Source organism: Buceros rhinoceros, unplaced genomic scaffold (genome assembly GCF_000710305.1).
Source record: "Buceros rhinoceros silvestris isolate BGI_N320 unplaced genomic scaffold, ASM71030v1 scaffold16827, whole genome shotgun sequence".
In the NCBI taxonomy this organism is placed as follows: Eukaryota; Metazoa; Chordata; class Aves; order Bucerotiformes; family Bucerotidae; genus Buceros; species Buceros rhinoceros.
The window spans coordinates 39,185-60,349 of NW_010424164.1; the positions used below are offsets into that span (position 1 = coordinate 39,185).

Below are 21,165 nucleotides of genomic sequence, written 5' to 3' on the forward strand. Positions count from 1 at the left end.
AGGAATGAGGATGGAGTAACTTAGAGAGACTCATTAGTAATCACAATATTGCTGCTCCACCTCCAAAGCAGTGATGAGCTGGTGTAAATGGGACTTGGTCCAATCTATGCTCAGCCTAAAACCTCTGTTTATTCAGAAGAATCTCATTCCTGTTGCTTGGGGTAAGAACAGTTAAATATTTTGCTATTAGCCATCTCAGTGCAACACCTGAACAAACCATTCCGCATGGTGCACGTCAAGTCTGTCTGCGGGCTGACACACTAGCAATGAAACACCCTTTATGTGTCACCATAGAACTGGCAGAGCCCACGCCTTGTGCTGGGAGCGCCTAGCAGAGAGGCAATGGCAGCTTTTCTGGGAGGAAACAAAGGGTTGCCCACTGCAAGAGGAGAAGGAAAGAAAGGAGACCATAAAAATAAAGTCAACATCTCCCCAGAGCAAATGAGGTTCTGTATCTGCACAGCAGAGCTAATAACGCTTACTGGCTCTCAGCCTTTGAGCACCATGCCTACACAGAGCCTAAGACCTCCAAGGCAACGACCATCTCTCGCTAGAAGGGATGCTACCCCTGCTACACTAGGACCCAGAGCTCACCTGCAGCCTCTAGACAGTACAACAAGGACAGGATCACCTTCAGATCATTCCTGTCTCTACATTTGATTTGAGATTCAGAAGGCACTATCTAACAGGTGTTGATTAGGCTTTGAAAAATGGAGTGGACTTCTTTAAGGAAGAGTCCGTCTTTAAAGGAATGCGTCAATGTTCTTAAAATCAACAAAATTCAAATTATATATATATTCCCAGATTCAGTGGTTCTGACCCCAACTCATCGCTCTAAACAAATGTCAGAACAAGCTGCAGTCAATAAACGTCTCCCTGCACCACGTGTTTCAGCTGGCTTCTGAGCAAGCTCAAAGGGAAACACGAACTATTCCAGGACATTCTGGGGGGACAGCAGGGCAAGCCTAGCCCTTGTGACGCAAGAGGACAGACCTCACACTAATCAATACCTTGACATTCCCCAGTCTCCTGCAGCCACCTCAGCAAAGTCTCTTCCCTGAACTAGCGTGTGATCACGCTGCCTTCACACAATGGATGAAGGGTCTCAGCAGCCGTATTTGGGGGGTGTGGGAGAAGCTCTTCTTACTGCTCCTCGTCCTGCTGACTGGTTTTGAGACCCTGGTGGTTTTGGCCTTGGGTTTACAAAGGCCTGGCCAGAGCAAATAGGTAAAAGGTCCAATTCACTTGCACTTTGGAGTTTAAGGCTGAAATTGTCAAAAAACTAGGGAAGCATTGTAGAATAAAGGACTCTCTCCTCTCAGCAACATGTTTTTAAGATAGCTCTAGACACCAAGGAGCTTTACAGGAAGAACAGTTCCCTGGTGCATATAGTTAGCTTCCAACTATAAGTAATGGTCTTACATCTTACCTACCCATCGAGAGGCACCCCAAAATTTCACCCTGCTCTAACTAAAGTTACGTGCCTGCACATCCAATTTAATTGGCTAGCACGGCTAGAAATGCCTAGGGCAGTGCTTGAACCAGACATTCGTTCCAGGGCTGAACCCTGCAGTTAGATCCAAACATCCTCCAGCTGAGCTGCCAGGCCAACCCCTACGAAGGTGCTCCTTAATCACCCCCAGTTAGCTGCAAGTCCACTGACGTGAGTCAAAGCTGGATTGTCAGCTCCAGACTGGAAAATCCTTGAAAACTTCACCAGCCATTGTAGCCAACAGCGACAGTTGTTTAGCTACATCTTATTTCTCTTGTGATGGACAGTAACTTGGGCTTTTTGCTGAAGCTGGGGCTAATCTATATTTCATGAGAAGTAGGCTTTCTTTGCACAGTTGTACATCACCGATTTAGATCAGTCAATTCTGCTCCAGGTGCTTTAAAAGAAGGTCATGAAATGACATAAAACAAAACAGTATTTTTAGCAGTTTCAGCCTTAAACTGTTGTCAGAGTGCAGACAGCTTCTTTGACATCACACAGTTCACTGGCGGATTTCTGCTCGATGCCTAGTTTGCTCTTCACCTTGTGTCTGAAAGCATCTATCACACATAACAACCCAAGCTGAACTCCAGTTTCGGGAAATATCCTACTTTGCAGCTCAAATGTAGCTTTCGAAGTATCTGTCTCAAGTGACTTAGAATATTACTTTGACTTGAAAATTAAAATCTCTTGGGACTTCCTCTAATACACAAACATTTTCAGAGATATATTCCCTTCATATTTAATATACTAATTCATATTCCATATATGTTCTCAAGAGGCACAAGAATTAGATATACATACACAAACACATATATATAGTGATAAAAACTCCTTTCTTTTGGATGCTTCACATCAAGGGAAGGCCGTTCTAGCACAGCACCTCAGATCTGTCAGTGACACTGTTTTTCAGTACCTAACTGCTTCACTTCCACTTCTCCACTACCTCTCCTGACTGTGCTTTTCAGAAGAATTCAGCTGACCTGTCAAGTCACAAGGAATTCTTTTGTTGATGGAGAGCAGATGATTGACAGCCTTCTTGGGTGCATGCTCTGAATGAAAAAATCATCAAAACTCTCAAAACAGACTAGGAAGCCAGGTGGCAATGAAACCTTTGGGCCTTAAAGCAAAAGCAATGCATCTACACACAGATCAGAGCTGAGCTACTGCCACGAAACAGCAGCTCTTACCCCTGGTTGTTGAGGTTAATTTTAATTCTCTCCTCCTACCTCATTAAAAATTGCAAGACTTTTTATAGTGATTGTATAGCTGTGTTTAAAACTGTTCAATTAACTGCAGGGATGAGCGGGAGTGAGCCTGCTTGATCTGCTCCCACAGGGCTTCTCCTCCGTTTTGTTAGATCTTCTGATGTCAATGACAAATGTCTTCATCGCTGTCGCATGAGTCTTTCCAAGCCAACTTACTCTGCCAACCACCTTGCAACAAGGCAATAGCATGCGGAATAGTCATGGCTCGAGTAGACCACTGAGTCCCAAGTCCATCTCAAACAAACCCAAACCTCAGAGGCATTAGGAAAAAAGAGTCGAATTATTAATCTGTTTTTTGTCTCTTTGCCAGCCCTCTTCCAGTGTTGTACAAAACACTTGGTGATTCCTGTGTCCTTGTTGAGACAAAGTCAGTCCATTGGGTCTAATCCTCATCTCTTTTTAAAGATGTAGGCCATGGCTTGATATAGCTTCTAGGTACTCATCTTTTTTCCTGCACTGACAGGTTTCCCCTTTCCTCAGTCTATGCATGCACATACACACCAAGAATGACACACCTGTACAACTAACCACAATGCACCATGTTCCTTCCATGTCCTACCATGACCAAGCTTCGGTTTCTTTTTGTACAGTCAATTCCCATCACTAACAGCAACTGAATAACTACAAATCTGGATAACATCAATACTAGATAATACTAACGCTCAGACTTCTCAGTGACCAAGAAGAGGTTGTTCGACACATCAGGATCAATACCTTTACAGCCCAGATTGATTGATCCAAAGGATGAAAAAGTTTAAAACAGAAGCCATCTTTTTTGGAGGGTCTCTCAATCAGCTCACAAGAATGGAGCAAGATTGTCCCAACCCACTGTCCAATCTTTGGCGTCTTATAAATCAGCAGCACTCCTGGTTTCAGAACACACCACAGCTTGGTCCAACTCTTCAGGGTCCCACGGATCTGGAGGGAAGCAAGGAGAGAACAAAACGTTGCATTTATGTTGCTCCTTAAAAGAAGAACATCATTTATTCATATTTACAGAGTATCTCCAGTATGTGTTTCCCCCAAGGCCACACTAGGATACATTTCCTTAGGAAAACAGACCTCATTATCTGAACAGCCTTAGGGATCTTGCAGTAGAATCCCTTGTAAATCTGGCTATCAGCATCCAGTCTTCACATTTTTATTACCGGCTTAGTGTTAGCAGCTTGCTTAATTTTTCAGGCAACCAGCAATGCTGGCTTGTGTAGGGGTAAATCATACGTCGCAAATATTCGGGGCGGACGATACGACAATAGTTTATGTGTACACAAGGCCTTTATTAAGATACAACTGCAGCAGACTGCTGCAGCCCCTACACACTACAAATTCTAAGTGCTAACTGCGCAACTGCTAGCTTCTTCCTTATCACCTCTATTTATAGTCTCTAAGTTATCTTACGTACTCTGGCTGGATTGGTTTCAAGTCCACTGTCCTGCCCAGAGATGAGCTGGCTTTCCAATCACCCATTGACACAACCTCTCTGTCTCCTCCTAAATAACACACCTCCTGCTGCTGACTGACAGCAGCCTTACAGGGCTGCTTCCCGGACCAGCCGGGGGGTCACGCCCACACTGGCTGATGTGAGAGTGATTTGCTAATAACCACGGAGGACATGTCAATTAGAACACTGCACAGGAAGATGTTCCAGCAAGTCTAATTTGATTTGTATGTCATCTTAATAGCGTTCAGCAGAACAGAGCTATTAATGGGTTTTGTCAAATACACCATTTTCAAAAGCACCTTCTCCAGCTGGTTAACTTCTGTAAAGCTCAATGCACGCTCTCTCCCATATAGAAGACACTAAATCTGATAGTATATATTAAAGGTAACATCTTTAAGAACGGAGAGGTTTCTCAGCAAGGTTAGATTTCGCCAAGGTTTGCTCGTCTTCAGTGTACATAGGCCAAACCTCCAGCCTTATGTCAGTGTTCTGGTTTTGTGGCCCAGCGTTACTTGTTGCTGAGCCAGAACACAGCAGATATGCAAGAGGTATGTTGTATTTTGTAAAAATCTCAATATTTATCTATCATCAACACTAAACACTATGGAAACATTTTGTTGCCAACCTAATTTCTCAAATAAACCATATCTCACTCTTCCGGCTTCTAATACTGTTCACAGAAAAATGTGGGAGGTTTTTCACACCGTCCAAATGCAATTTTATCATTTCATGCAGTCCCTAAGTTTTTGTTATTGTTGTTTTTTAAAGAGCCATGTGTTTGGCAATGTTTGAAAATTCAATGTTGCCATTATAAAAGGGGCAACCAATTCACTGTTACCTGAGAAGACTAAATGGCCCCAAACAAGGATAAAAACCATGCTCAAGTGTAACATCTCTCTATGTCAATCCACATTCATTTTGCCACACGCAAAGTTCCATGGCTTCAATGAGAAGCTGTCACTAGTTGAGTCTGCACGAGGAGGAATTACATCAGGTCCAATATGCTTTGTTCTGTGCTGTGACAACCTAAAACCCAACTGTCAAGAGAACAAGCTGTATCTGCCCATTTCCAGGCTGTTACTCCATCTATTCCCCCTTCAGCACAAAAACACATCTACGGGAAGAGGCCAGCAGGCTCCTTCAGAGAGGAAGAAAGAAAAAACATCACCACTTCCTTTTGTACTGTGCACTTTTTGAGACCTTTTGGCTACTTAAGGACAGGCGATAGATGGACTGAGTTAAGATGGAAAGGAAATATTCCCCATAACTCTACTTTTATAACAATTATTTAAGCTTGGTTTTACAGCAACTTCAACTCAAAATTATTCAGCCTTCCTTCTCTCAAAAAGTGCTAGTGCATATGTCTCAGAGACATCAACTACTTCTCAATTATTTCTCCTACACCTTCAGAAGCAACGGTCTGTCTTCAGTACCTTCAGCCAGTCTGCTGTGATCACTACACTGGGATCCTTCAGAGCACTGAAGAGTTGTTTGGTAGCTCTTTTCTTCTCCTGTCTGTAATTTTTTTTTTGTACCTGGTTGAGAATAGAGAAGATGTAGCAGCTGTAATCATGGCCTCTTTCGGGGAGGAAGGAACATGATGCATTAAGGACAGTTATGTATAGCACAGCTAGAACCTGACCCAGCCCAGGTTCCCCAGAAAGGAGCACGTGGAAGAACAGAAACATTACAAGACATTAGGCATTTTCTTTGTTCCCGCACTTCCAGTAAACATAATCTAATTTGGCTTTTCTCTGTGGGAATGGAAAGAGGCTGAATACCCAAGTCCTCCCCACCCCTCAAAGAGATTAAATCTAATTTCATCCAAACCAAATTATTTATACTTTTGGTTTGGTAGACAAACAAGCCTTCAAGCAATAATTTGCTCAGATTGCCCAGGCACAACCTCCTAACAAGACCAATGAGGGATTACAGTCCTCTTGAGGTGCCTAATGGCTCTGGAACATATGAACAAAATAATTACACCACATTTATAACATCATCCTGTATATAAAGCCTGTAAATGCCCTTGGCATATAACAACCCCTAGAAGAATCAGAGATTTCTCCGGGTCTTGGGAAATGACTCGGAGTTGTTCCCAATGGTTTGTTTGAAAGGTACTACTTGTTTCATTAAAGAAAGTCAGCTGATGTTGACTTTGCTGCTTTGCACATACCTTCAGTGTTTCCTTCTTTGTGAATTTGGCTGTAGGAGACACACATTCTTTGTCAGACCCATTGCAAAGCTTATATTCAATCTAAAAAAAAGAGGGAGAAAACAAATAGGAATGTGTCAATATGAAGATGTTCAAGTTACAGTATAATGAAGGGTCATTTTCTTCCAGGAACCCATGGAAGAGCTGATTGCAGATTTCAGCAGCAGAACACCAGGCAGGTGCAGAAAAGGCATATTCACAGCACAGTCCAAACTCTTCCCATACTCATAGTTAGTTGGAAAATTCCCCACCAAATTTTCTTCGTGTTTCTCCCAAGCAGACATTAATCCTGGTAAAATAAAATAACATAAAAAATCCCAACAAAACAAACTTCCTATTCTTATTCCTGACTTTGAAAACTGCCTATCTCTTTTCAGATCTGAAAGCATTTCAATTACCGCAATAAAAATTACGGAGGAGCTGGTAAAGATCCTTCAGAACTGGACTTGACATTGGCAACGACCGTTGCCCTAAATGAAACGTCCAGAAACATGAGTGGGCAAGAAATGACCTAATCGTGTTACAGATAATACAGGAAATATCATCATCTTGGCCTTGCGAAGCGAGTCACAAAACATGCAGTCACTTCAAATCATGCCTGATAGCGTCAGCGCTGTTTAAATTCATTTTCAGAGGCTACAGACTGATCTCGCGTACTTTTGTTAGACACGGTCACAACATTGCTGTTCCCAAAACAACATGCTTAGAGAGTGGGGCTCTCTGGAGCCCAGCTCACCACGAGGAGCCTGCTCGGATAGGTACTGGCAGCAAACTGTCCAAAACCCGGGGAGGGTTAGTACTAGGAGAATGACGGTGCAGTCTGGACTCTGCTACTTTTTATGTGACCTTGGGGAAGTTACTTTTTCTCTCTGTACCTCTCTTCCTTCCAACCTTTCATGTGTCTGATGCATTCTGTCTGTGATCTTTTGGGGTCAGGCACTGTCTCTCCTACTTATGCATGAAAGCTTTATAAAAATCTCAGCCCTTGGCCAGCTTGATTGAATGAGTAGGACACAAATATGAGCTGTACTAAAGGAAAAAATGCATCAAAGATAGTTCCCGTTTATAAATTCACTGCTACAGCGTGAAACAAACCCACCGGGCTCTCCGACTCTCCTTTATGTCATGAGTTGATGTAATTGTTTTACAGTGCCTTTAGTTCTGAGAGAGCCACTTTCTTCTTCCCTCCCAGTGACGCAGAATCCTCCCTGGCAACTGCAGCCACAAACCATGCTGAACCTTACTGTGAGCAGGGAAATATTTAATGACAGTGGATCAGTCCTCTTCACCAGACTTAGCACAAAAACACGCAAGTGACCAGATCACCGCAAACAGGCCATCAGCTATGCTTGGGAGACTGGCAGGAGCAAAACCGGGAGATAACGGTGCATGCCCATCTGAGCAGAACCCTTTGCAGATGATGCAGGATTAGAAATTAGTTGCAGAGGTGCAATTTGCAGCAGAGCCCCGGTCACTGGGAAACCTATTACTTGTTCTCATATATCCTTATCATAGTCTTTCACTAAAACCAAACCTACTTGTGGTACTTCAGAATAAACAGGGAATTGAAACCCTATGATGGATGGTGCATAAAGACCAGTGATGCCCCTGATCTGTCCAGTTTACAAGTCAACTTGGCATTGGATCCAAGCAAAGAAAAAGTCAGCTCTTGGACTGCTGCAAACTATTCAAAATTTGTCATTTTTGTTTTAAGAGAGAGCTGAGCTTGCCTCCTCCACCTGCACTGCAGACTCTGATGGATATTTTGCATTTCTGCGCATGCGACTTCACTGTAAAACCACAAGATTTATAGTGGGGACTGCTGCACCGATATGACATCTGAGCAGAGCACTGTGCCCACAGGGTCTTTGTCACATTTCGAAGGGCAGCCATAGACATTTGGGAGATACGCTGTAAGCTCTTCTTTATGAAGTATTTCTATGTGTTTAAATGTCTCTGAGAAAGATTCCTTCGGAATTATGAGGAGATTATGCTTTCATGATTTGAGACGTGTGTCCTTTGAAACTGGTCAGAAGAATTCTCCCCCTCTCTCCCACTCAGCAAGGAGAATGTCCTGTCCTTGAGATGCAACTATGAGCCAACTGTTTATTGGTAATTTCACTCTCTCAAGCCCGAAGATCAGTTGCAGAGAGAAACACCGCGTACTATTCCTCATTAGCCAGCATGAGAGGCAGAAAAAGTACAGATGTGCCTGAGATTCTAGGAAATCCTGCTCAGCTGTCTGCAAAGCATCAGGATATAATGAATGCTTTTTGCTCAACTAATTAAAACAAGCTACAGTCACTTGTTGTCTAGACAATTACATCTCGGCACTTATATAAACAATAAAATTGTAGCCCCTAAGCTCACCTGGCTCCAGGAAATTTACTTGAAGATGAACACAGAAAGGCTTCCAGCAGCCGCTGCAAACCATGCAGACCTGAGCCCCAAACCCGCTCCTCGTGGGGAACAGGCACTACCACAGAGAGAGGCACTTTCACTGCTCACCAGCCACATCTGCCTCCTCCTCGGAGTCTCTCTGAGTCATGCTAAAAATGGAGTTAAATAACCACAAGACTTCAAACCTGGGACGTTTATACAGGAAGACACCCTTGTACCACCACAGCCTTTAGGAGCTCGATGAATACAGTGGAACTTGTCTGAAATCATTACAACCCCGTCTGTCTTTTGGTCAAAGCAGCTGGATTAACAGCCTTGGAGGCTGCTGCGGCAGCTCCTGAACCTCTGTGCTGCTTCCTTCAGGCACCGCCTCCCCCACGTCTGAGCTACATCCAGACATGGTGAATGAGGGAAACATGGGCACAGGGATGGTGCACACTAAGACAGGCTTAAGAAGGAAGCAGCAGCCTAAGTCCCCTACTGCCTGCAGAAGAATTTCTAGGCATGGGAAAATAAGTATCAGTGCTGCCATGTCCTAAAAACTGTGATGTACCAGCTGCGTCCCTCAGCTGTAAGATGGCCAAGCTTTATGAAGAGAGAGATTTTACTAAAACCAAGCCATGGTTTTAACTAGGAGCCATGGACAAGCTTTCAGACGTGCCTGAGCTGGTACTTTTGTTTTCGGAAATTTGACGCTGTTCCCATTACTTTTCCAGCTGTTCCCATTACTTTTCCAGTGAGGCAAGCTGATTGCTTCTCCCTGCTGACTGTGCTTCTTGTCATGCTTATGAGATGCACCACTACCGGTCCGAAACAGCAGTCTGCTTGCAGGTGATCTCCAGATCTACAGAGTGAAAAGCATCCCATTTCTGGGTTTCAAGTTCCTGCCTTTTCACAGCACAGGAGGGCTCTAAGGCCCCAGGACTGCATACCACAGGCCCCCAAGCTGCTGAGGGCAACATACAGTTCTTCCAGGTTTCAGCCGCTAAGTGACTTCAAGTAATACGAGTTCATGTTTTCACATGGATCTATCTTAGTAGTTTTGACTGTACCTCGTGGCATATCTAGGATTCAGTAAATCCAGGCCATCAGCTCTAAAGGTCCCGAAGACACAGCAGGGCCTTTCTTCACCAAGACACATCAAGAGCATTTCACGGCGTTGTTCTATTGCCCTGCCTTTCTCAGCCTGGCAGAAAACGAAGAGAAGCCATTTCTCATCACAGCAAATCTTTCAAGGAGACTTGGGGTAACACTAGTGCAGCATATCAGAATCTGGCCCGCTCTCTCTCTCCAGCAACATGTGAACAATATTAACCAGAGATGAGACTGTGCAATGGGGGGGTAAAGAATTGGTGTCCTTTTTAAAACTGAAAAACCCCACTGGAATATGCTAATAAGGAAGGAATAGGTGTGTTTTCTATATGCTGGTTCTCATAATCATAGGGAGGGAAGATGGTCAATCAGCCAAAAACTTTTACCAGGGCATGCAGCAGCACTTGCAGGGGTAAGAAACTGTTGTTCCTCTTTAGTTCTTTAACCAGATTTGTCCTTTCCAGGACCGAGTGGTGATCTTCCCACTGATGACTGGCTGTGCTGTACTCAGAGACACGCTTTTGATCCCTGTTAGGTTTCTGTTCCCCTTCATCTCAGTCGTGTAGCTCTGGAGATCCACTGCTGATTGTTGGCAGTTACCACAATGCCCTTCCACCTCTGCTAGGCTTTGTAAGAGAGCATACAGAGTCCTCACAATAGTGCTATTCTGATCCAGGGTCTTTCTGGTGACTTCGTGTCCGAGAGGAACCAAATCATTTCACAGGAAAACAGGCTGTGATGGGCTCTGGTGTGGGCGGTGCCAGCCCATCAGCACACCGTGCCTGGGATAACAGCAAGAGGAATACCCCATTGTTTAGCACAAGCAATCCTTGCTGTACGGGATGAACACAAAACTGTGTAAAGACACAGTAATGACAAACACACAGAATTATTCCAATCATGGATTCATGGCACAGATCTGTTACCCAGAACATTTACTTTTGAATCCATTAATTAAACCGGCAAACCCTAGTTTGGTTTCTAAAAATTATTTGCCCCCTGCTATCAGGAATCTAAACACGACCCAGTTAGCACACACTCATTCCTCTGGTTCAAGTAGGTGGAATAGCTATTCATTTTCAAAACTAAATTCTGTGACAGATCCCTACTTACAGTTCTGGATACCTGGCAGGAAGTTTTCATTTTATAGCTTCAGAGCTGAGTGGATGTGAAAAACGAAATATTAAGCAAACTAACTACCAGTTTGCCTCAATTTTTAGGGTACAAGACATTTCACAACAGGGACTCCCTACTGCCACTGCAAAGCAAGACAGAAAAAAAGTTACATGGCTGGAGAAGAACACGGTAGTGCAAACACAGCAAGGTGAAGCTGAGCGAAGTGAGAATGGCAGGTGCTGCAACACAGGTCCAGAGAGGTGGAAAGTCTCTGAATCAAACATCGTGTGTCTAAGCAGAACATTCAGGTGGGAATGAAAAAACGAGCTCTGGCCCATTCAGTAGCCAAAGCAATTGCCTGCAACACTGCGAACAAGTAGGCAAGCGGAGGCTGGCTGTTTTGGGGTCCTCATATCTGTTTTTAGTCCGTTGATGTCTCAGAGTAATTTTGATTACTGTGATACCAAAGTCTTGAGTTGGTGAAAGCAAAGCTTGTGTCCAGGTTCAGACCCACGTTGGATTCGAATCTCAAATCTGGTGCGGTTGTTTTGTGCTGTGTATTTTCTCTTATCTCTTGCTATCAGCTGCTCTTGACACTGTCAAGGAGAGACAGGTCTACACAAAGCACAGCACCCAAATCTTCCAATCTTCTTTTACAAACACACCTGTAGGAGACTAGAACAGCAAGGCAGGACCTGCAGCTGGAAAACACAGCTGAGCCATGCTCTTACCCAGACACCTCTCATAAACACATTCCTACTCTTGTGTTCATCCTGCACCTCAGAAATCAAACTCCCTTTTGGACGTTTCACTACTCTGAGATGTCCTGTCTAGAAAAATCTCTGCTTCTTTACATTCCTAAGTCACCAGGAATTTTAACACCACTCCTTGTAAGGCGTGCAAAGCATCTGGCTTTAAAATAAAGCCCTGGATGCAGTTACCGGGTCCTTGGGCTTCTCCACTGCCACTTCCCACCTGGGTTTCCATGAGGAACCCATCTGAAAAAGCAAGCCCAAGGCGTGTTTGCAGCTTGCCAGGTTCAGCAACAGCAGAGGACATGTACACAAGCCCTTGATGCAAACTCCCAAAGCTCCTCTCATCATCATCTCCCTGTGCTGACTGGCAGAACAACCTGCAAGCTCCAGGCAAGAGCAGCCAAATGTATTTGACGATGCAGAGTCTATTTTCACATACTATAAGAAATCACTTGTTTGCAGCTGCTTCCTTCGTGTCATATTTTCATTTCAGCTGGTGTCATTTGCATTTTATAGCTTCATATTTGAATAAATTTAGTTAAGAATTTATTAACAGGCCTTGCCTCTATTTCTAGTTACTCTTCAGAAACATGTTGGGGAACTGCAGCCAAAAAATCCCATACATGAATCCCAAAGCCAAATCTAATTTCTAAGGTTGATTCCATCTCTACAGGAAATCAAACCCAGGCACCCAGTAACTCTAGACGTAGAGCCAGGTGTTGCACACTCAGATCCAGTCTTGAGATGCAGTTTTACCTCGCCGTAATGCTCTGGATGGAAGCACTGGGCTCAGGAAATGTTGGTTAGCTTGCATTCCTCTTCTGTTACACCAATTCCCAAAGCTCTCTTCCAGGATCTTGACTCACAGTTTTGGATGCCACACACTACACTAAATATTACAGCTTTCTCTTCCAGAACAATTAAGGTTTATCATTGCCTTGCTGATCAGGAACAGCAGGACACACCTGCTGACAAAAATCAACCTTTCAATCATAATTATTCCTATCTAATTACACTGCCAAATGAGGCCAAATAAACAAAGTTCTTCTGCAGTCGGTGCTATCAAATCAGAGGAAAGTGTGGGCTCCTCTGTCATCCCAACCATGCAAAACCACTCCTTCTCTTTCTCTCAAAACATGCACACAGAGTTTCTGCAGGAATGGAGGGAGAGGCTTTCTCAATAACTTTAAAAAAAAAAAAAAGAGAGACTGAGAATGATTAATAACAGCCTGAGAAGAAATGAAAGCAAGAAAAGGGGTGGATCCTTATCCTACAGTACCTTGCTAATGGAGTTTGGAGTCTGTGGTGTCTCGTCCTTCAGCGCCAATGGGCTGTTTCCTTCCACATCTTTTCCTGCAACAAATAAATGTGATTCAGGAACAGAGAAATTGTACACAAACCTGTGGCTGCTCACGGCCTTAGAAGGACTAGTGTTAACAGTGAGCAAGAGAAGCTGTCAGGAGCAGGAGCAGGCACACCGGGATCACAGAGAGGGATCGCGTGGAGCTTGAAACAGCCTGGATCCACATGCTTGGGCTATGCTACCAGTGCTGCTTATTAGAAGTTAGGTCTCAAAACACTGTGATAAACCAACCTGATGGTTGCAAAGTCCAGCATATGACGGCTGGAAAAAAACAGAAATAAGGTTGCTTATGCATCCTTAATCAGCTCCCTTCTGTGTCTGCATTGTGATGCAGTCTTTAATTACATTACCAGAGTCTGTTCTTTTCTTATAGACCCCATGCCTCCTTCAATGCAAATAATAAATGGATTTCAGTTAATAAGCAGCTATTCAATACATTATCCTCCTTGGTCAGTATCTGGCAACTGTACACAGATGCACTTGATAGCACGCTTTGTTTGACAAGTAATAACCATGATCATAAAACATTACAGAGCAGCATCTAGACATAATTAACAAAACAAAATAAAAAAACCTGCAGAAGATCAATGTCTTCTGACCAAGTTATGCATTAAAATAAGGAACATTTTCAATTAACAAGTGGTATTTATGAACATTATGACATTTTCCAATCACTGCAGAGATGTATTTCCACTACCCAAATACACTAAACTTGCAGTACATCATTATACACATTATCTACTGGGATGAGTGTGTCTAGTCTTAGTCCAAGCAATAAAATGTAACGGTAAATTCTGTTCTTTCTGCCAACTGTTATCATGTCCTTACAGCAAAAGAAAGCACAGAGCTTCTGTTAAAAAAAAAAAACCAAAAAATAGCATCTGATGAGACTTGCTTTTTAGTGCCAAGACAGTCATTGTTATTCAATTGCAATGTAGTTTTCTCCTCAAAATCGTTAGCAATCAGAGCTACTGGACTCAGTAGAGAACCACCGAGACAGTGAAATATAACCCATTTGTAGCACACAGCAAACACGGGAACTTTAGAAATGTTTTTAAACACTGTGTGGGCCAATCTTGGAAACATCCCCAAATCCAAAACCAGCACAGAAATTCCTGGTTCTCCTGAAGTGAGCAGAAGCTGTCAGAGATGTGTCAGAAGCCATAATATCTCCTGGAGTTTTTGGAGCAGCCATCTAAGAAGTCAAGCACCATTAGAAAAGCCACCCACAAAAGCTTACCAAAAAATAAGTATCCTCATGGCCATGTTCTGCGTTTGTATCATGGGACATGTGAGAGAACGAGCATGTCCTAGACAACTAGAACTGCAGCTGTGGTACTGGTTTCCCCGGCAAGAAGACAGGCTGGGAAACATGCCCTTTTCACAGGCATTACCAGGCAGTTTGGTGTATCAACTCTTAAATTTAAGAAAAGGCCTTGTAGGACAACTGTCCCTAGAAGGTGTTCAACTTTCCACGTGGTGACTAAGGGTGGAGAGGGTTTCAGATGTGTTTCTCACCCTGTGGCATAGTGCTGCACTGTGCCTTGTGCATGCAGCCGTGCTAATGCAGAAAGCACACGCTTCCAAGCCTGGGCGGAGAGGGACAGCACGTGCATTGCCCACGTGGGGAACCGAAGCAGAGGAAAGACCTACGCAGTGGCATAGGAAGGTGGTGCAACCACAGGGAACCTGTATTTTAACCTAGTTTTTTAACTGTCACTCCTCCCCTTGAAACCAAGTCCTCAAGAACACCCTCATAAACCTAGTGTCTGCGGGCAGCAGACAATCCCAAGCAGCCAGATATCTAATGGTCCCTTTGTGCTACCATGACGTGGGGTGGCCGTAAGCACTGCTGTGCATGGATCAGGACCTGCACCTCCCTACTTTGTCTGGATGCTTCTTCTGATGGCGCTTTCCTCTCTATAGCCCTCGCTCTCCCCAGCAGAGGCAGAGGAGGCTGGAATGAACTCAAACGCCATGTAGCTGCTGTACTTGTTCCCCACGAGGAGTTTTTCTGCACATGTGTGGGAAAGTAACATACGGTCTAAAAGTTCAAGAAAAGTTAATGGCTTTAAAGAGCTGCTGCCTGCTCTGAGGGAATGGTGCCTATTAGCATCTCATTTCTTAAAGACAGCTTAACTCCAAGCTGGTATCCATACAAAAAGTCTGGTTGTGAGAAATCTCCAGCTTCTCTCAGTAATACAGGTAAAAGGGCTTGGCCCTGAACAATGGGATTTTTGCTGTTCCTGACGTTTTGGATCACCCTGTTCACAGAACATTATGAAAAAAAAGGGAACATGCAACCGTTCACTCTTACCATGTCATTTACGAGGACTCGTAAGATATATTTATAGAGCGGCATATACTGGTTTCTCATGCCAAACCCGCTAAGCCTACTGGCATTTGTGAGGGAAAGGCTGTTTTGCAGAGCAGAGCTGCCTTTGCTGTCTGTCTCACACAGACTTGCTGCAGCCCTGCAGAAGGAGTCAGCCAGCCCTTGTTTGGAAAGCAAACTTCAATGAAATGATGTGCAAGTTTCTCAAAAACCTGCACACATAGTTCAGTGCACAGAAAGCCCAAAAGTGAGAGTTCCACCCAGAGCAAAACAGACATAGCCACCTCGAGACACTAAATAGGAAACCACACGAAAACGTAAAAGAAGCTAAATATTAACTGGCTGTAGAAGCTGAAGTTCTTATCTCCCTGATCAAGAAAACATAATGCCCACGACAGAAATAGAGCTGAATCTCTCCTGACTTAAAATGCTGGCTGCTAGCAGGTCATGCAAAGAAGAGTCCTCCACAAAGTAGCCCAGAAGTCTTGCACCAAATAATGAAAAAAAATTTGGGAACAGAATCAGTGGTGCTTATGGTCACAGCCTTCATGACATCATGAATAAAACTGCCAACACTCCAGTCTTGCCATTGCAGAGCAGAATTACTGCACAAGAAAAATATCTAATTCCTTTCCAGGACAGGAACTATTCCTTTTCTTTGGTTTTCTGCTGGGCATCAGTCCTACAGCTGCATTTGCCCTTCCCCTTTACAAAGAATGATACAGCCAGCATGACTGATCAATGGTAACGGGAAGCAAAATTCCTGGATTGTTGAGGAATTCATTACTAGCTCCACACAGCACGAACTATTATTTTATAGGCTTTCTGATAAAGTATCTGGATAACTACAAGAGGAAATACAGGCTCTGATGTGTGGTGAAACTATTGCGAATAAAACCTGCTACTGCTGTAAATACCAGCCACATGGCTCGATGTGAACACCAGACTGAGATTCAGTTCCATGGTATCTGTGACAGTAAAATTCCCATATTCAAAGTGCATCTCTTAAGATGCAGATAAGCTAATCTAATTTTTTATTTAAAGATATTGCACCCTAGTCAAAAACAGAGATTCTCTCAAAGTTCTTTTAGCTACTCCCCCAATAAATCTCCTACCCTCTGAAAGAAAAAACAGGGAAAGTCTCTCTCCTTATTGCTAAGTGAAAGGCAGACATGGGCAAGAAAAATTAATTCTCTAGTTTGTGAACTTCCTATAAAAAGAAAATGTCTTCCTCAAATTTCTTTTAGTTACCAGAATCATCAGCATTTTTATATGCAAGCAAGAGGCAAAAAGTCCGAAGTGTTATTTCAGATAGTGCCCTCTGTGTTTCCCATATGTTGTCTTTAAAAAAAATCCTCTCGCTGTCTGAAACGTCATAGCATAGCTTGCCTGAGGTGTAAAGTCTGTCGCTCCCTTCTCACCGAATTATTTACCTGCACACCTTCACTGTTGGAGGGCTAATCCTAGCTGTTGGTGCTGTGAGACCTGCAGCTCCAGCCACCTCACAACACGCCAGATTCCTGGCAGGAAATCACTGGGCTTTGCTGCCTGCACCCACCCAACACAACTAGCCCTGTAAAGAAAATCTGCTGGGGCCAGGCAGCAAAACATGGACCACTGGAAAAGCCTGGAGAACTGAAAGTTCATGCAAAACAACAGATCAAAATGGGGGACAGTGAAATATCGGATGCAGCTTATAGATAAGCAGGCAGACGTGTGCTTATCTATGGGAGGAAATGCACAGGGCTTAGAGGAAAATGAGGCAGAAACAGCAGTAACGGAGTGAAAGGAGAGCCCGCCATGGGAAATGGCAACTGAATGTGAAGAATGACCATTACTTCTTATGGGAAATGTGAGGAAAACAGAGACAAGGCAGCTCTGTGGGGACCAGGAAAGAAATGAAAAGAGTAAAAACAAAGTAAAGATAGACAAAACCCCAGACTCTGCAAAGAATTCCCTGGCTGAAACAGTAACTGCTATTTGTTTAAAAGGGATATTCTCTCCCTTACAAACTCTTTGGCCTACGTTCTTCCTTTGCAACCCAGAGGGCTACTGCCCTCACTGACGCCAGTGCTGGAGGTTACTCGGGAGAACTGCGCAGCAGAACAAAAGCTCCAGCGTGGCTCAAGGCACTTGTTCAGCTGAGCCCAGCAAAGGCCGTTTAGTCCGGCTGCCAGCTGGGATCAAGGAGAAACAAGGTGATGAGGGAAGCTGAGGAAGAGAAAAACTCTTCCAGCTACCTTCTCCATGCTGAAACTTTCAACTTTCCCTGGTTTTTGAAAGATCACAGCACAGAAACACCTCTGCAAGGAAGTCAGCAACTTTTTTAGCAATGAAAATGCTGGCAACAGCTGAAGAATGGGCAAACTTCAAGCTATGGCTCTCCATCTCCCCAAAGCAAGGGAATGTGACTACAGCCTGAAATACCAGCCCTTCAGTTCCCAAGGACTGCAGATTTACTTACCACACATTTGTACGGACAGTACTTAAGGGCAGCGAGATGTTCAGAACTCCCTACAGGTCTGAAACGTGAGATTTTAGGTGTCCCATTTTAAGCTGTTTTCAATTTGATTACCAAAGGTGGTTGAAGCTTCCAGCAACGTCAATGACAGCCAGGATTTGCAGCCCAGCTGAAAATAGGCTCCTCATTGCCTTGAAGCAGACACCCACAAAGAAAAATATCTGTGAGGCCCCTGAACCCTCTGCACTTACAGACAACGAGCTCAGAAGACCCAGACTTGGTTTTGCTCTACATCGGTAAAACCCAGAGCATCTGTCGGGTGTCACACCTGTATGAACACCGCGTCTTTTTGACAGATGCTATGTTCTCTTCCAGATACCAGAGTTTGGAGAGCTCACGAAGGTGTGTGAGGTTTGATTATTTAGCACTGACATGGCAGCTGCAAATGACAGCTCTACAAACTTGCAACTGTTCCCTGAAGCACTTGTTCATAGACCGGAACGGAAGCATCGTTTGCAAACTGCAATCAAGGAAAGACTTGAATATTTACTGTGAGCAACAAATTCTGAAACAATAAAATGAGCTCTATTTCCTTCAAAAGAGTGCTAAGAAATTCAAAGCAAGAACAGATGTAAAGAAAACGCTTAAAGCCAGTGTGTCATTCACTGCAACTTGTCAAGATTCCTGGTACTTGCAGTACTTGCAGTGTTTGTAGGTATTTACAATACCTTAACCACAGAAAGTCTGCTCTTCTAATATTTATCCTGGGCTCTAAGTCTGACCAGCGAAACCTGCCATTAAGCATCTGCGAATGGGGCTAGTAAATCTTGAACAAGTCCAATGCTTAGGCACATCAAGTGCCTCAAAGTGGAAGCGTCCAAAATCATGAGTCATTTTTGGAATGAGAGGCCACGCAGCGTTCAAACAGTTACGCACCCCATCTCTGATGCCCTCTGTTCCCACTTAACACCATGGCAACGAAAGACATCAGCATCATGAAAGCAGTCTGTCTGCATCTAGTAATACCTGTGCTGCCACAGCTGCTCTCTCTCTTGCACGTTACCTTCTTTCTCTTTGTTTCCTGGCAGCGTGCTAAAATACCTCCTTGCAGTCAAGCACCTGAGACACGTTACTTTCTGCACTGATGCACCAGAAACCAACCTGGGCTGAGCGGGTAGATGTCATTGTCAGCCCCGAAGAACAGATTGCGAGTCAACTTGCGAGGATCGACCTTCTGAGGGGTGGATGAGGCCGGACAGAGGGAGAACCGGCGACGAAGGAAGTTCTCCTCCTTCATGGCATGAGCTGTGGGGGTTTTCTGAAAAGGAAGGATAGAAATAACAGTTCATTTCAAGACACAGGAAATCAAAGTCTCACACCCAGATGACTCCGCTGCTTCAAAGCCGCCTAATCCTATGTGGTGTGCCAGATCTTTTTATAGAGTGCCAGAAGGCTACACGGAAAAAAGAAGTTATATTAGTTTGAAGCTACAATTACTGATATGCTGACTCTCACTATTTGCAAATTGCAGGGAAGCAGGACAGTGCTCCTTGGTGAATCCAGCAGTAAAACACCCTCCTGCCTACAAGGATCTATCCAGGATAACAGCTACTTACTGGCTCTATCCAGTGCATAGCAGCTAAAATTTGCTTTTCTCTTTTCTTTTTTTCCTTAAAATTTTGGAGTCTCTTTCATCAATGATACTCTGTTGGTACAGCAGAGTTACACCATCTCTGCAAAAATCAGTGTCCAATCTGAGCTGCATGGGGAAGACCAGCTGCACTGGCTGCAGAGAGCAGCAAGCAGTGATAACGCCAGGGTCACTCCTGCCTTTATTTCCAGTTACAGCACATATAAATAATTTCAGTTTTCTTTAAAATGGCATTTAGATCAGCCTTGCAGTTTAATCAACAAGATGCTCCTTGCTGCTCTGTGAGGGTAAAAAACAGCATTTGTCCCCCCAGAGGCCTCCCTGCACCCACATACAAGAGCCTGGTGGTACTGTGCGCTTTGCCACCACTTGGCTAACGCACTAGACCATCCTGCCTGGAATTAAAGGTTTCTTTTATACCCATCCAACAAGCAGTTCTTTCTTACCCGTTACAAACGGATATTATGACTGATTCCTCTCCGAGTTACAAGCTTTATTCTCTTTCCACGTGCAGCCACAGGCAGGGCTCTTGCTAGCAGCAAGAAGCATTAACCCAGCCTTTGGGTGGGCATTACAGACCACGGGGTCTGCTGCTTCTCCGGGGGACAGTTACTGCGGTAAGAGAAACCCTTTAGGATGATAGATGTTTCTGGAAAAGAGCCTCCAGGTTTCCCCATCTCAGGCTACTGGGAAAGCAAAGCAAAGGAAGTTGCCTGGAGTTGCACTGCAGTTCAGGAGGGCAGGACCAGCATGTATGTGAAGCAACCAGAGCGGCACTAGGTGGAAAATTGGTGATCATGGGCTAAAACACCCTGCACTGCCTTTCCTGCTCCCAGTACCACCTTGGTGCCTGCACTGGCCCAAACACTCCAATTTAATTGGGACCCCTCAATGGCCTCCTGGAGCTCAGCCTTTACAGCTATGACACCGCGTGGCAGGGGGGATGCCACAAACATGTCCCAGTGTGAGGAACTCTCCTCCTGTGTTTCATCTGAGCTCTGTGTCCCCACCCACCCGGCTAATCCCTGTAGAAGGCACTTCCCAAAGTTGCAGTTTTTTAAAGTGTTTTACATAGCAGGCTGCTTCACCTTTATAAACTAGCTGTGATGTACAAAGGAAGAGAGAACCTGCTCCTTCTTTCCTGCATGAGATTGCCTCAGTGCCCAAGAGCCTTAATTTGATCTAAACCAGTCTGGATTCCAACAATGAGCACGGATTACCAAAACCACTTTGAGCAGCAGGTCTTTCCGAACCCAGCTCACCATGCTGGGATGGGTGAGCTACCAGATGAGAGGGTCAGTACCATCCAAAAAGGGGCTAATGGCCAGCAGTCAGGGCTAGCCCAAAAATGGGACTCTCACAGGCCACACTGGCTGCGATTAGAAGGGGACGGACATTCCCGGCTGGGCCCGTGTCATCTGCAGAGGATGAATTAAGGTCTGTGCAGTGCTCTGAGACACAACGTTCCCTAAAAGCCCGATGTGTTATTGCATCCGTCCCTGAGAAGTGCCATTAGACACTGCAGGTTCAGAAGCAGCATTTCACTGGAAACACTTCACACAACCCTTGGAGAACA

The 21,165-nt window shown here is 44.4% G+C and overlaps 1 protein-coding gene across 1 annotated transcript in view; it reads right to left on the reverse strand.

The window, feature by feature from the left end:
• Positions 1-19,253, reverse strand: part of OSBPL5 (oxysterol binding protein-like 5) — a 56,843-nt gene extending 37,590 nt beyond the window's left edge. The window contains exons 1-5 of the mRNA XM_010140696.1: positions 19,100-19,253; positions 13,059-13,132; positions 6,378-6,458; positions 5,635-5,736; positions 3,475-3,678 (exon numbers count right to left, since the gene is read on the reverse strand). Of these exons, the coding sequence (XP_010138998.1) occupies positions 3,475-3,678; positions 5,635-5,736; positions 6,378-6,458; positions 13,059-13,132; positions 19,100-19,235 (597 nt within the window). The 5' untranslated portion in view covers positions 19,236-19,253. The remainder of the gene's footprint in view (positions 1-3,474; positions 3,679-5,634; positions 5,737-6,377; positions 6,459-13,058; positions 13,133-19,099) is intronic.
• Positions 19,254-21,165: the final 1,912 nt, after the last annotated feature.